We start from the raw sequence: 16,003 nt of genomic DNA on the forward strand, positions 1-16,003 counted from the left end.
ATCACGTTTTCAAATGGCCCTGAATCCAGTTCAGAGTCAGGGAGGCAGCTGGCATGAAAAGAGTTTATTGGGGGAGCCCCGGAAAGGGAAAGGGATTGGGGGGGGGAGAGGGCTGGAGTGTGGGGACTCTGCCCTATTCTCTTCAGGAACTAGAGCAAATGGGGCGCTGTCGGACAGTGCCTGTGGAGGGTTCAGAGCTGCCCACGGTCTCCGGGGCAAGGGCAGGGGCAGAAACAGGCAGGTTGGCCTCCGTCAGCAGAGCTGCATCTTCCCAGGAGCCTGAACCTGGGCCAGGGGAAGGAGAAACGAAATCCCAAATGGGAAATTCCAGACCAGGGGCTCCTGCCCCCACCCAACCCAACGTGGCCTTCTCCCCAGCCACAGGCCAACCCCAGTCCACCCAGGTCCCGCTGCAGAGTGCCCCTCACCGTCACTGGCCTCGGGCTCTAGCTCCTCCTCGCCACTCAGGGGCTGTTGATCTGGTTTCTCCTCCTCAGACAGCTGGCCTTCTGCAGCCCCAGGGAGAGGGCAGAGGTCAGTCTGGAGGAGGCTGAAGGGGAGGGCTGAGAGGAGTCAGGAAGGAGGTCGGGCTGCTGCACCTTACCTGGCTCCGAGGGATCTGCACGGCTCTCACTATCCTCTGTAATGGGTGACAGCTGAGTGGACTCCTCCTGGCCTTGGGGCCCTGTGCCTCCAAAGGGGGTAGAGGACAGGGCAGGGCTAGGGCAGCTGCGCCTGGATGGCAGTGCCAACTTCACCCCATTCAGCCTTTGCCTTGACCTTCAGCTTGGTATGTGAGCACCTAAAGCCTCATACTGGACGGCGCAGGAGCCTCCTCACCCAGCCCCCAGCCATCACCTTTACCTGGCTGATGGGCAGAGACCCTCCGCTGGACTTCCTTGTGGGACCTGTCTCTGTTTCGGATGTTTACCTGTAGGGAGGGAAACTCCTGAGCAGCAAGGACTGCCTTCCCTCACCAGTGATCAGGGCCCTTCAGCCCCAGCCCCCAACATGCTCCTGCCCACTCCCCAAAGAAGGATTGTGACGGGGAGAGGAAAGGGGTCCTTTGCGACCTGCAGAGAGAGGCGGTGTCGGGGCCAGATGCCCCGCCACACCCACTGCATGTAGCTGAAGAGCACGATGACGCTGAGGAAGGTGAAGTTGCTGGCAACACCAACGAAGGCGCAGGTCATCGGGAAGTTGTACAGCAGGTACCTGAAGCAGGAAGCAGACAGGAGGGGAGTAGCAGCTACCAGGGAGTACCAGCCTTCTCATTTCCCAGAAATAACTTCTAGGGCGATTCACCAGTTTGGCTAGAGTTGGGCTGCATCCCCTGCCTCCCGCCCACTGAGCCGACGTGTTCAAGAGAGCAGTTCTCAACACTGACTGCACATGACCTTTCCCTGGGGTGCTTTCAAAAGGTCTGACGGCCTGGTATGACCCTAACAAATCCTGGTCTTGGGGTGGGGCCCAGGCATCAGTGTCTTTTTAAAGTTCCCCAGGGACCTGATATGCTGACGTGCAGCCAGGGTTGAGAGTCTGCGGCCTAAGTAAAACCCGTAAAAGCCGGCGCCTCTGCTTAGGACCCTCTTCACTTAAGGACGGCCCCACGAGAGCTGCCCAGGTCACGGCGGCGCTTCCCCACCTGAGCCCAGTGAAGTGGGCGTGGATGCGGAGGTAGGCCCCGTACAGCTGGATGCGCTTGCTGTGGATCTCGATAACGGCTCCGGTGGTCGGCACATACTGCGGGCGGGTGGGCAGTGGTGGCAGCACATCAGGCCAGGATCCTGCCGCTGTCACTCTTACCAGGCCAACCTGAGGCCCGCTTCCGGCCTCTACTGCTGTCCCTCCTGACCGAGCCCAGAAGCTCCTCAGGTAAAATCCTGGGCTTGTGGGGAGGGCTGTGTCCTAGTCCTCCTTCCCCTCTTACCGAGTTCTCCCTGTATTCTGGGTACAGCTCCACCTCCAGGACCTGCTTCTGCTCTGCAAAGCCAAACAGCAGGAGGCTAGAGAAGACCAGTGTGTCAAGCATCTGGAGCAGGTTTGAACGGTAATGCAGCATCACCTGCCAGGGCCAGGAGGGAGAGGCTGGGGACGGGTGCCCGCCCCTCCACCACCCCTGAGCAGGCTAGCAAGGCTGCTGCTTCCCCGGTCCCTGCTCCCTCACTTTAACTTCCTACCACGCCCCCAAAACCCAAGTCTTGACCCAACCGTCGCAAACACTTGAATGACATCCCTGCCCTGCCCTAGCCGGCCACGTGTCTCTATTCCAATACAACAAAGCCCCCTTTTCTAAGAAACCCTCCTAGGTGAAGCCCCACACTGTCTCTGATCTACCTTCCCCCCAGATGGTTCTATAATCCAGAACAGACTGTATGTTCCAGTGTACCATGTGAAGCTTTTTCCCCCATGTGGACATTCAGGGATTTGCTTCATGATATGGTTCTGTTGATAATTAAGAATGGAGTCTAACATTTACTGAACACCCATTATTTCCTCATTGAATCCAAACTAGTCTTGTTATGAGGGAGTTACTACTATATTCACTTATAGTACTTCATAACTAAGGGGTTAAGTAAATTGCCCCTCAGCTAGCATGTTTCTGAGTGAGGATTCGAGGCCAGGCTTGCCTGGCTCCATAGAAGCCCCCGTTTTCAGGGTGGCTCTACTCTTCAGACTTTACCCCAAAGCTGGCCATGCTCATCAGATGTTAGGGGGTGTTTGTCTGGTGTGGTAAACTGACACCTCTTGCCTATCCTGATGTGTCTGTGACTTCAGAGCTGGGATGTTTTCTCCTGAAGCCCTACCCAGATACTCTGACATCTGTCATCATTCTCCACACCCTCCTAGACAGGCCAGGAATGAACACTCACGGAGCGTGAAGAGGTGGAGATGATTCGGCCGCCTCTGGTGTAGCATGAAATGGTGACCAAGAACATGCCCAAATCTTGATTCACAGGAGACTCTGGCAGCTCAAGCTCTAAGGTAATGCGGTACGGCTGTCCATACATCAGCACCTGCCCAAGGTAGCCCCATCTCTTTCAAAAAAAATTTTTTTAATTGCGCTGCCCCTGTACCACCTCCCCCCCTTCCCCTCGAAACACTCTGCCACAACCCTCCGCTCTCAAAACAGGCCTCTCAATCTCTCTGGTCCCAAGAAAGTGCTGCCCCCTTCTGGTGGCTGGATCCCTCCCACTTCTGAGATCTTCAGTATCCTGTCTGCTCTACTGAATCACTCTATTCGAGAAAGGCTGTGTCACATTTCTCTTCCAAAAGTGAACCGTCATGTTGCCAACTGGGCCATCTGTGACTCAGGTCTCTCTGTCCCCGTGAGGCCATCCCCCCGGACCCAGCCTACCTTCACTTACATTATTAATTAACGGAGTGCCAGAAGTGCTCACCATCTCCCTAGCCAGCTGTCACACAGTCATTGTCACTCAAGACCATCTTATGTCATTCTGAGTCCTTTATCTTGGTTCTGTTGGTAGAACCCTGAGACTCACACAGGAAGTCTTCTTCACTGGGATTAACCTCAAAAGGTTAAAGATGTGCCACCAAACATACCCTAGTTTTTCCTGACTGTTCCTATATTCCTCTAATCCTATATTCAGCTATGCTTGTCCTATGCATGACCCCCTTAGGGTGATACATAAGGATGACAGGAGTGATGGTAAAGCTTCTGGTTTTAACCAAAGAGGGAGTGGATTAAAAAAAAAAAAAAAGAAGTTGAAAAAAACTTTCCCCTAACCCTAATAGTGTACTAGCTCCAAAATCTAGATATGGCTATGAGGGTACTTTGAGCATTTTATCCGTAGGGTAATAGGTGAAAAACCACTGATCGAAGTCTTTCTTTATACAGATTCTTATTTTTGGTCTGAATTACGTCTTGACAAAAATGGATTCCATGAGATTCCTACCCGCCTGTAGAGGCCAGATGAATCTAAGCCAGTTGCTTCACTGAATTCTTTGAAACATTAAAATAGGTAGTTCTCTGAGTGGGCAGGCCGGAAATGGGGAGTGACTGCTAGGTAGTGGGTATGGGTTTCTTTCTGCGGTGATGAAAATGTTCTAAAATTGATTGTGGTGATGGTTGCTCATCTCTGAATATACTAAAAACGACTGAACTGTACATTTTGAAGGGTGACTTGTACACTATGTGAATTATACCTCAATAAAGATTTATATATATATATTTTTTTCTTTTTAAACCAGTAATTATGTCATCTCCTCCAAGGGCATCCACAAAATCTAACACCAGAATCTTGTGAATGAGTCCTGCCTTTGTTCGCATTTGTCTGCCTGATGGGCGGGTTCTCCCTCTCCTCCATTCCCACGCAGCATTCACCCTTCCTTAAAAGGCCCACTTTGAGCCTCACCATCTCCATAGTCTCACACCTGTCTAATTCTTCACAAATTCTTCTGAAATGCAGAATCTGCATCTTTGCTACTTAATGCAATGTATAGATTTCTGTCAATCCTGTGAGCTCCTTGAAAGCAGGACCACATCTTCTATTTCTAAACAAGGTGTTACACACGGAGAAGACCCATTATTTCATGCATTCATTCAAAAATGCTCACTAGAAATGAATGAAATGATCAATCTGCTTTAATTATCAGGGACTCGGGCCTCACCCTTCATCCTTCCATTCCTTCCTCATCCAGCAGCCTGGTACCCGATTGTTTTAGGCTCCTTGCGTCACCAACCATTATGATCTACAATGGGCAGCCACACAAATGCATGCAGCATCCCAGGTGCAAACGTACTGTGGCTTTGTTTCTATTCCCCTCTCAATATATTCCATTTATTATTATTATTAAGCCACAAAAACACATTGAACCAATGTTTTTACAGAACATTCTATAATAATCTCCAAGTTACTTTCCTGAGTAGCAGAACTAAAATGATAATCCTGTCTTACAATGCCCAACATTCCACTTCACCAGTTTTTTTTTTTTTTTTTTTTGGCCACACTGTGAAGCTGCCCCAGGGATTGAACCTGGACTCTCGGCAGTCAAAGTGTGGAGTCCTAACGACTGGACCGCCAGGGAATTCCCTTCCCCACTTCACCACTTTGAAATCTCCATTTGGGATCCACTCATCCCACCTGGTAAGCTTTCTGGATAGTGTTACCCTGGCAGTAAACTGGAAGATGTCACAGGATACAGGACACACAGTCTCCCAGGTTATTTGTATTGTCAACCCCAGGGGGCCCCAGACTCTACAGCTTACACTCCTCCCTTCAGGGTGACCATTTATTTCTATCCTGTGTTTATCTTTAGGTCAGTATCCTCCCAAGTACAATTTTCGAAAAATCATTTTCAAATGGTATTTAAACTCTTAATAAGTCTTATTTCTGATGACTTCTTATTACATTGCTGACAACTCAGAAAACTCTGGTGATCAGAAACGCTCCTGATCCTCCAGGATCCTTCTGAAGTGTTCTGGGATCCTACCCTTTTTCAGAGCCTCCAGCAGCTTGCCTAACAGAGAAGGATGCATTCCCATTCTGCATTCCCCAGGGTTTCCAGGTTTGTTGAAGGTATACTGGCATTTGGCCAGTCCTCTGGCACAGTGCCCTTTGTAATGGCAGTTTACACATATCTGTCAACGGTTTCATAATTTAACATACTTTCAAAACTCTTGGGTGGATCCCATCCTAGTTCTGTGAGATAGCTGATCTGTTAATTTAGGTTCATTTAGATCTAAAATACACCTCATTTAGTAGATATGGCCTGGCTGAAACAATTTAAGAAGGAGGAAAGAATAATCCACACAATTCATTTGGACTTTAATTTTTCTTTAACCTCCCTTTTCCCTGAAAGCCTTCCTTTTAGTCTCTATTACTCGGTCCCTGACATCCAGGTCTTCCTCAAGCCTTCCTGTTTCAAGTCATCAAAGCCCTAATGAAACCTCTCTTCAGCTCCCATACTCACCCGATCACGTCCACCCTTAGCCAGTGAGACATTGGCAACAGGGAAGGAGCAGAGTAAGGAGGCGGAGGAATCACAGTCGGTCCTAAATGAGAATGGGGATGATACTCTGCTAAGTTATAGAGTCTGCCTTACTTGTCCACACACCTCCTTGGCCCCTAGGGCTCCCTTTCCTATCCCCCATCCCTTCTCCCAGAATGGGCACGCTTCTCTGTTATAGAGACAGATGGAGAAGAAATGCAGCCAGGAGATTCAAGACAACAGATTGAGTCTTTAATTCTCTTCCTGCTACTTCCATTTATTTCCTTTCATTAGAGCAGACATTCTTAAATGGGAACCTATGGACACTTAGTTGAATAGTTTCGGACTTAAGTCTTTCTAAAGACTCACCTGGGGAGCTGATAAAAATGCAAATCCCTGGGTCCCACTCCTCCAAATTCTGATTTAGGAATTCTGGTCTGGGGCCTAGTTTGAGAAAACTCCTCCAAAGGGATCCACAGATGATCTTTAAGAGGCTCACGAACCCTTTGAATTGTAGGCAAAATTGCACATGGGCATATATATAGGTTTTTATGGCAGGAAGGGCCATAGCTTTCATAAGCTGAACCTGGGCCAGGGGCCAGGCCATCATGCCTCTTAAAAGTTTAAGCAGGGCTTCCCTGGTGGAGCAGTGGTTAGGAGTCCGCCTGCTAATGCAGGGGACACGGGTTCGAGCCCTGGTCCAGGAGGATCCCACATGCCGCGGAGCAGCTGAGCCCGTGTGCCACAACTCCTGAGCCTGCGCTCTTGAGCCTGTGAGCCACAACTACTGAAGCCCGTGTGCCACAACTACTGAGGCTTGCGTGACTAGATTCTGTGCTCCACAACAAGAGAAGCCACTGCAGTGAAAAGCCCTCGCACCGCAACAAAGAGTGGCCCCCGCTCGCTGCAACTAGAGAAAGCCAGCACACAGCAACGGAAGACCCAATGCAGCCAATAAATAAATTAATTAATAAAATAAAATAAATAAAAGTTTAAGCAGCTCTGCCTTAGAAATTACAGCTCATGACCACGGACTCAGGACAGGGGAAAAAAAAAAAAACTTTGGACCACTGATAATACTGCCCTTGTCAGCACCTCTTGATTGGTCCTGTGGTCATTGTTAAAAGAAGGGGAGACGGGCTTCCCTGGTGGTTAAGAGTCCGCCTGCCAATGCAGGGGACGCGGGTTCGTGCCCCGGTCCGGGAAGATCCCACATGCCGCGGAGTGGCTGGGCCCGTGAGCCATGGCTGCTGAGCCTGCGCGTCCAGAGCCTGTGCTCCGCAACGGGAGAGGCCACAACGGTGAAAGGCCCGCGTACCGCAAAAAAAAATAAAAATAAAATTAAAAAGAAGGGGAGGGAATTTGGCATGGGAAGGAATTGAGGCCCCAGGCAAGAAGTAGGGAAGTAGGACTCTGGGAGTTTATGCACCCAGACACCCTGTGTTTCCATAAATTCTCTTGCAGCAGACTATCCGGGAGTGGGAAGAAGTCATGTAAAAGGCAAACTACTGCTTTCCTAATACCTCCTCTACTGAAGGCCAGGTTAGTTCTGAGATGACCCAAGGGGTTGGGTTGGCTCAAAAGTCTACAGTGGCCCTGAGAGAGGTCTGATCCAGCCTAAATTGAACTGACCCTCATAATGACAATCTAGGAGAGGGATTTTTTTTTTCTTCTTTTTAACCAGATTCCAGTAACCAGAGACAGGACTAGGACCCTAGAGCCCTACAAGCCCAGACCTGCCCCAACCTTGGGCTGTGAAAGAAATCAGTATAAGCACACTGGGCTCAAGTGTCCTCCTCCGTAAATAAGGGGGTTGACCTGAATAAGCTCCAAGGGTCCTTGCAGCAATTCTCTCACTGGATTCCTCTACTTTGATAGAAGACCCCTCTCACCTATAGTAGAAATGCACGGGGCTGAGGTGGCTGACTGTCGGCATGTAAGAATAGTAGAAGGAGCCATAGAGGAAGACAGACACCCAGAGCAGGAGTAGGATGGTACAGAAGAGCACCCCAAACTGCAATAGCAGCTTGCGGGCACGGCATGCCAGGACGTTGCCCATCTCCTGGGCCCACAGTAAGGCAGGTACTGGTGGGTCATTGACCATGATGGGGAGTGCAGGGGGTCTGGCCCCGGGTTCAGGCCTTGAGTTCCTAGGTGCTCTGCCACCTGGACGCCACCCCTGGCCATGGGATGAAGCAGCTGGTGGTTCCTGGAAAAAGACAGAGAAGGGGAAGGAATGGCTCTTTTCACGGGGGAGGTGGGGACAAAAAGGACAAGCTTACCGGACTGGCTTTGAGGAACCAGAGATAGCAAGACATAGCAAATTCTTTGTTTCATATGGCCTTTCTCCAATTGATTGCGTTTCTCAGCCAATTATCCCTTCCTTTCCTCCACTGTGCTCTCTCCACCACCTGTGCTAGAGTTCCTCAGCTGAACCCATCCTCGGGTCACCTGATTCTGGGACAACCACCTTGACAGGCATTCATAGTAATACGTAACATACAGAGGATAAGCACCTTAAAATTCTTCCAAGGCGGTTTTACACACACGATGACACGATTCCACACTGCGAGGTGGCTGCACGGAGAGCACGCGCGACTTGCCTAAGGTCGCACAGCCGGACTCAAAGCCAGCAACCTCAGCGCAGCCACAATTCCCTACGGAGCTTCTCCTCTCCTCCTGGAGCTGCAGTCGCTCTCAGACAGGGCCGCGCCCCACTCCAGGCAGGGCGTCCTACAGCCAACGGCCGCTCCCCGCCAGCTCCCTCTGGCTCGGCGGTGGGCGCGGCGCCCGGAGCCCCCACCCAACCGCAGCAACACAGAAACCTACCAGCGGGCCGCCACAGGGATGCAGACTCACCAGCCGCGCACTGCCCAGGTAACCGCGAGAAGGCACTTCCGCCTCCCGGGGAAGTCCCTTCCCCTTTCGCCGGCCCCCCCCCCCTTTGTAGCACTGGGGGCGGGGCTCGTCTGGGGCGGGGCCCGGCACAGGGGGCGGGGCCTTCCGGGCCGCCAAGTTCCTACCTCCTCGCGCCGGCGCTGTCCGTTCCTGCGGTCCGTTACCCTCCGGATACCAAAACCAAAGGGGACAGGCGCCTCCCTCCAGGCCCCAAGATATGCTCCAGATATGAGTCAGCAGGATCCCTCAGCCCGCCCCTCGAGGCCGCAATCACGGCCCTCCGCCCACACCTTCACTATCCGCCATTTAACCCCCGAAGAGGGGGAGAGGCGGGCATCCAGCTGGCGCTGATTTTCATTGCCCACAGCTCCTTGGGTCTGTGGGTTTCCAAGGCAGAGAGCATTCGCCCCGAGAACGTTGCAATCTGCGGGTACCTGTGCATCTTGCGCGTTGCGCCAGCGGGCTGGCTGTCCCCTATTCACAAGAGCGGTAGCATTTCAGGCCCGTGTTTTGTCTCCAGCTTTTACGATGCGTGATCGACCTCCTCCGACCCTAACTAGACTTTCCCTCAGAGTCCCCACAGCGCATTATCTAGACTAGGTTTTGGCGGGTGGCACTTTCTATTTTGTATATGTCTATTCACCCCAAATAAGATCCCTCAGAAGGATCAGTGTTGTGTACATCTTTGCGTACATCTCACAGCACCAAGCACAACACTGCAGACATGGGAGGCAATCTCAAGCCAATACACACACACACCCAGGAAGCCCATCTATTTCCAGAAACACCCACCGACTCTCCCCTCTACCTCGTCTTTGTCCGATTCTTTGATCTGATCTCTGCATGCCTCTCTTTCCCCAGCTGCTCCTTCTTCTCTTTGGTCTGCCATTTCTTTAGATATCTTCCTGATGGACCTCGCTGCCCCTGGATCTTCTGCTCGAGTACTTGTAGCTAGAACGTTAAAGTGGTGATCTAGAAGCTGATACCTGTAGCTCATCACATTTTCCAGGATATGGGGAATGGAGGGTCCCTGGGAGAGAAGTGAAGATTCAGGTGTTAAATGCTGTGTCAGAGTAGAGGGAGGAGGGATGGAGGGGGCGACTGCCCAGCTGATGTCAGATTTTCAAATGAGCAGGGTCTCACGCAGTCAGTACTGACTCCACTGCAGGGGCTGTCACAGGTCCAGACCACCCCATTTGAGGGGGGAATCTACCTGGGACTCAGCTACTTCCAGCTCCTTTGGGGAGGTCTCTAGCCCAGACTCTGAATGCCTGCAATGCGGGAGGGGCAGGTAGTGAGACAGTAACAGTGGGGGCGTGCACAGGGGCTGCAGGCAGCAGCCAGGCTCCCCCACTGGCCAGACAGTTGGTATGTGCCAGGATCTGAGCAGCTCCTTCTAGCATCCTTCATCTTTCAGGTAACAGCCAGTGCTGGAGCTGCAAAAACTGGGACCAGCCCTCCACTGGCCTCTGACTTGACCCTCCCCAGTGGCCTTGTGCTGCTGCGTCAGATACTCTCAGCTGCAACTCCCTGCAAGGTGGGGCACCCATCTCAGGCAGAAGGTTTTGGTGCACCCCACGATCCTTCTCCCCAGGACTGTCGCTGCCCGTGGCCTCAGGTGAGTAGCGAGCATCCTGCTTTTCTCCCTTTGGGGCTCAAGGGGGCAGGTGGGGGTTCATTAGGGCGGGCCTCTTTCTAGTTGTGCTTTTCAGAGCTGGGAACACACATAACTTGAGGGCTCGGAAGCCTTAAATCATTTATATGTTTAATGATCTGTGGCCCAGGCCATGTAGGAGTTTGGGGAGCATCTCATCCCGCTTCTCCATTTCCTTAGCTGAGGAAGACAGGAATGGGAAAGACCACGGAGGTTGGGGATAAGAGGGGAGTAAAATATTCGGGCATATGACCCGCCCTTGTAAAGGTTGATGAGGAGTAAGCACAGAGGGGGGCCTTCAGCTGAGATTGTGCAGGGCCCCCTATCATGCTCTGAGCTCTCTTCTCCAGGATGAAAGGGGAGACCCCTGTGAACAGCACTATGAGTATTGGGCAAGCCCGCAAGATGGTGGAACAGCTTAAGATTGAAGCCAGCTTGTGCCGGATAAAGGTGGGTGGGGCCCTGGATCCCAGTAGTTGGCAGCCTGTACCGTAGGTTCCCAAACCTCAGGATAAGAGATGCTTTCTTTCATTGACTCCGTGAGATCACAGGAGTCGTCTTGGGATCTGTAAGGAGAGCTGGCCCCGGGTCTCTATGGGTGATGAGGGAAGAGAAGACTGTCTTAAGGAGCCCTAGAGATGGCAAAAGATTTTCCATTTGGGGAGGGCGGCTGCAGTCCATTTCAGGGTTTCTGGCTAACAGTTCCCCCTCCTGGCTGTGCCCCAGGTGTCCAAGGCAGCAGCAGACCTGATGACTTATTGTGATGCCCACGCCTGTGAGGATCCCCTCATCACCCCTGTGCCCACTTCGGAGAACCCTTTCCGGGAGAAGAAATTCTTCTGTGCCCTCCTCTGAGCTGCCCTGTCCCTCCTGACAACTCTTCACCTTTCCCTCTCCCGGGCCCTTCCTCACTTATGTCAGGAACTGTGGTGAGCCCACTAGGGTCCCTGCATCCCATCCGTAGCCCTTTCCCAACCCTGTGAGGTTAGCTGAAGCACAAGGTCCTCCCTCACCTATCTGCCGACCCCATTTCCTCGCCCACTGAGGCGGACCCAAAGCACCCCGTGACTTGGGGTACCCTTAGCTCCACCCACAGAAGGGCTGTCAGACTCTGCGCCAGCGTCCTGCCCGCTTCCCTCTGTGACCCGCTCAGACAATGGAGAGAGGGATGGGCTGGGTGCTTGCTCTCAGTCTCACCTGGAACTATTGGAAGTGTAAAGCCATTTGAAGAATAAAGTCATCCAGAGTCTCAGAGGACAGTTCCTGTGTTACCGTTCTTGGGGGATAGGATCATCAGTCAATAGATTTGGGTGTGGGTGCGGCAGGTGGAAAAGCTTGCCATAACCAGGGAACAGGGCCAGTCAAAGCGGGTTAGACATTGTCTAGGATCGGAGATCCACCGGGTTAGGGTGGATGGCGGGCATGAGAGAACGTCTCAAGTGGAAGAATTAAGTTACAGACAGACACTCAGAGGCTACGGAGAGCACACACACACACACACACACGAGTGCAATGAAGACAAGTGAAAATGAAAACAGACCTAACGGGGTGGACTTAGGGAGGGCTTCCGAAGGGCAGTCGCAGACAGGAGGTACCCAGTGAGAGGGGAGGAGCTTGGTTCCAGTTCCCGGGAAGAGGCCGTTTTACTTCTAAGATGGCGACGCCCACAGCAGGTCTCCGTTCAAGATGGCCGCCGCCAAGGGGATCCGCACCAATATGGCCGCCGCATGTCACAGCGTTTCACCGTACAGGGCTTCTCGGCTGGGCCCATACTTAAAATGGCGGCCCCAGGCATCCAGAGTTCTCAATATGGTCCCTTCCGTGCTCATCTGTCTCAAAATGGCTGCTCCTTCCCTCGTCAACTCGATACCCACTCCTACCCACCCCGGAGGCCGGAAGCCGACGTCCACCCGATCCAGGTGAAGGCGCACTGGCGACTATAGCCAAGGATCATGGGACAAGGGGGTCCCAGGAAGCACGCCAGCAGTAGGCGCCGGTCGCGTGGAACTTATGAGAGAATCTAGGTCTCTGTTATCTTGCCTAGTAGAGACTCCCTTGGAGCGGAAACAGAAGTGTGAGGACAATGCCCGGCACCGTTCGGCTCGGGGCGCTGTTCCTTGGTCGCTTCCTGTTCTCCCTAGGAGTTGGATAAGCCCTTAGTTGTTCAGTTTGGGCTTCCTGTTAGAACTGGGGCTTGCTATTCTCCCACTTCCCATTCAGGCCCCTTCTGTCACATCCGCCAGGAGCAGTGTCCCCGCCCCTGGTGCGCCTACCACCCCTAGTAGTGGTCCAGCAAGCTGCCCGGCCAGAGGTTTGTCTCACGAGCGCCTCCCGGACTCAAACTTGGCGGAGGTTTATAAAGCCCCAGCATACCTTTCCAGAAGCCGTTACCTTCCAAGGGAAAGAAAGACACATACGGAGGTGGGACCAGGGCCAAGGCAGAGAAAGTAAGTCTCAGGATGTCTGCTTCTCATGGGTTGTCAAGATTCCCCACCCCCTACCCAGTGACACATGCTTCCCGGGGCAAGCCTGGGTCATGATTTGTCCTGGGATACACTTGTGGGTAGGATACACTTGTGGGTAGGGTCGGCTGCCAGAGGCTGCCTTGCAGAAGGGGGTGACCTATATTAGAGACAGCACATCGCCCCCCAGCTTCCCCACACCTTCACACAGGAAGACAGCAGGGGAGGGGGACAAAGAGGAAACCAAAGGAATAAAGGGGGTTCTACCAGGAACTGAACTTAAGTTTCCTATGGACGTCTCCACAGGCTCCAGGAGTACCCAGTGAACTTGAGGCACCTTCAGGAATAGCAGCTTCCCCGCTGTTGATGAATTCCTGAGCCCTAATAGGCCCTGGAGATATTTAATTCCCTCATCCTAGAGAGGAAGAAACCAAGGAAAGTAACCTGGCTGCCCTCCTGAAGTGGGGACCTACCCCCATTCTGTTCAGGAGCCTGCTTAGTTCTTAGTGCCCGTTGAAAACTCCTCTAAGGATCAAGTCTGTTTAATCCCTGCATCCTGTCAGTGTCTGGCCTATGACAGGCATTCAGATATCCAACGATTGTACTATACATGCTTAAATGGCAAGCAGGGCATAGAAGGCACTAAAAGAATCTTTCTCTTTTCCTAAGGTATTACAGTGTTGGGCAAATTCCAGAGGGGTAAGTGAAAATGCCCACATCAGCTCAGACTTGGTAAGAAGTCAGAAGTGCTCAATAAATGTAATCTTGATAATTAGGTTATTAAACAAAAAAAGCAACCTCTGCTCAATTTTTCTACACATTCAATTTTCATACTCATCAGATTAGAGGTGAATGGCTGCAGCCCTAGCTGGGGGCAAAGGGGGGGGGTCTAGAGGTTACTAGAGACAAGGCATGAGCTATAAATAACCATTTTAAATTATTAGCTGTAACACTGAGTAACTTTAAATACCCTAGAGAATGGGCAGACACTGAAATCAAGGATAGCCTTTGGGCCCAAAGCTGTAAGCCCCTGGGGTGGGAATCTCTATCATGTACAGAGGGAGGAGTTAGAGCAGTAACTATACCTGTATCACCACTACTTCAAAACACTAGATGTCATAAGCCTGTGGGAGCCCAGCCTTAATAAGTCCTTGACCATTTATCAGAAGTTACAATCAATACCAGTTCGATGCTAGTAATGCAGTAGTGCTTTTGTCAAAGTTACCTTCTCATTCTACATAGTCACTAGGAAAGAATCCCCATCAAACATCTTCTGTTGAATAAGTAGGCTCTTCCTCTTAAGTGGTAATTACGAATAAAGTTAATCTGGCTCCTAAATGGAACCCTACATTTAACTTCAAGCATCCAACTGGTTTTAGTATAGGCCAAATACACAGAGGTCATGAGTTATCATTTATTTTCTTCTACTCCAACGGCTCAAGCTCTTAGTAAAAAAAGCAAGCACTTAAGTAAGCCAACAAACCCCGAGTGACCCCGAGTGAAGGTGTGGCTGGTTCCCAAGTGAAAGCATGGCAGAATAGGAAGGGAGAAAAGCCATGAAAGAGGAAAGCCAACCTTGGTTGGAACCCAGTACAACTTGAGGAGCAGCATCAGAAATAAAGCCCCCAATGACACACTCTACCCAGTCAGTGCAGCGACAGGAGAGAGGGTGAATTCAATCCAAATGGTTATTTATTCTAAAACTGGAAGCTACCGTGCCTACATTTTTGCCATAATGTTGTAATGAGAACAGGGGAGGAAAAAGTTACAGATGTAAACAATGACACAGTTACATTTTTTTTAAATGGTAAAACCCTTTTTTACTGGCCACTTCCAAGAATGCTTTACAGGTTGTGCAATAACATTTACAGGCTCCATGTGGTGTTTGTTTTTCTCACAAGCTTTTCCATCTACAACTACAACAGACGTCTGATAAAACACTAAACAAGTCTTCTAAGGAAAACAAGGGTAGGGATCCTGCCTGTTAATCCACATTTTCCCCCTTAACATTGTTTTTTCATAATAAAAAAAGACAGAAACAAAACCCAGACATCTACTGTTGTTGCGAGTGATCTCTTGGACTAAACCGACAAGGACGTGGCAGTTTCACTCTCCACCCACCTAGAAAAAGCTTTTTTTAAAAAAAACGACTTTCTAGTGTCAAAAATTAACAGCAAGTACCTCCCCTCCCCCCAAAAAAACCCAAAGCGGCTTAAGCTTTGTCCCCCTGGTCCTGAGGGCCTAGCATCCCCGAACCGTGTTGTAGACTATAAAAAGATGCTATTTGCTGGAGAACTAAACGTTTGAATAGGGGTGGCAGCTTCTGCCTCAGAGTCAATTTTCTGTTATAACATAATCTTGCCCTAAGGGAATCTGTTTGGGCTCCAGTTTCTACCTCCTCCTTTTTACCTCCCTGACATTATGAGCAAAACTGTCTCAAAAACTCCCCTTAATGATAATAAAAAGTTAGTGGGTTACAGAAAAATTCATGCAATCACTTCACCCACTGCCACACACAAATCCATTTGATGGCACCACAGAAAAAGCAGGTGCCCAGAGAAAGGACATCATTTTGAGCAAGCAAACGTATTGCCTACCAGCCCCCCATTCCAGCCTCCGGGTCAGAGGTCCTTGTGGAGCAGAAGGGCGACTAGAGGGCCAGGACGAGGGCCTGTGCACCCTCCTGGGCACGGCAGTAACCGTGGGAGAGGGGGAGAGAGGTCAAATCTCAGCACAAAATTTTCTATAGAGGACTGCCCAGGTAAGGAAATGGAAGTGAAGTACCTTCTAGTAGCACAACCCAGGGCTCCCCTCGCCAGGAAGTGCAGCAATGTGTGGTGTTCGCTGAGTAAGCTCTTGGCTGACACAATGCTGAGCAGGAAGGTGAATGAAAACTGAAGCTCAGTATTGAAAGAGCATTCCCATAATCCACCCGTATTCTTGAACCCGCAACCTGAAGCTGTCTGTCAAGAACTGGGAGGGTGCTGGTAAAGTTACAAAACAATAACTCTCCCGACTGAAATCTCTTGGCTAGAGG

At 51.0% G+C, this 16,003-nt stretch overlaps 2 protein-coding genes across 11 annotated transcripts; one reads left to right on the plus strand and one right to left on the minus strand.

Annotated features, from left to right (window-relative positions):
• Positions 1-43: 43 nt before the first annotated feature.
• BSCL2 (BSCL2 lipid droplet biogenesis associated, seipin) lies at positions 44-12,956 on the minus strand. 9 transcript variants are annotated; one of them, XM_029207283.1, is made up of 12 exons: positions 12,045-12,378; positions 9,659-9,880; positions 7,845-8,161; positions 5,935-6,016; positions 2,874-3,017; positions 1,931-2,065; positions 1,646-1,743; positions 1,074-1,215; positions 865-931; positions 605-694; positions 429-509; positions 45-285 (listed from the first exon to the last, which is right to left on the minus strand). In XM_029207283.1, the coding sequence occupies exons 2-12, from the start codon at positions 9,845-9,847 to the stop codon at positions 143-145; spliced, it is 1,488 nt and encodes a 495-aa protein (XP_029063116.1). In that variant the 5' UTR covers positions 9,848-9,880; positions 12,045-12,378; the 3' UTR covers positions 45-142. The 9 variants fall into 9 exon arrangements, 6 of the variants coding, with proteins under 6 accessions (XP_029063113.1, XP_029063116.1, XP_029063115.1 ...); XM_029207282.1 differs by having other exon boundaries at positions 11,702-12,378; XM_029207280.1 differs by lacking the exon at positions 12,045-12,378 and having other exon boundaries at positions 44-285; positions 605-691; positions 9,659-9,875.
• On the plus strand, positions 8,145-11,756 carry GNG3 (G protein subunit gamma 3). Of its 2 annotated transcripts, XM_029207289.1 has the most exons (4): positions 8,145-9,280; positions 10,268-10,468; positions 10,855-10,954; positions 11,231-11,756. In XM_029207289.1, exons 3-4 carry the CDS (start codon positions 10,856-10,858, stop codon positions 11,357-11,359), a joined length of 228 nt encoding a protein of 75 aa, XP_029063122.1. In that variant the 5' UTR covers positions 8,145-9,280; positions 10,268-10,468; position 10,855; the 3' UTR covers positions 11,360-11,756. The 2 variants fall into 2 exon arrangements, with proteins under 2 accessions (XP_029063122.1, XP_029063121.1); XM_029207288.1 differs by lacking the exons at positions 8,145-9,280; positions 10,268-10,468 and having other exon boundaries at positions 10,832-10,954.
• Positions 12,957-16,003: the final 3,047 nt, after the last annotated feature.

This window comes from Monodon monoceros, unplaced genomic scaffold (genome assembly GCF_005190385.1).
Source record: "Monodon monoceros isolate NGI ecotype Baffin Bay Population unplaced genomic scaffold, NGI_Narwhal_1 Super_Scaffold_7, whole genome shotgun sequence".
NCBI lineage: Eukaryota > Metazoa > Chordata > Mammalia > Artiodactyla > Monodontidae > Monodon > Monodon monoceros.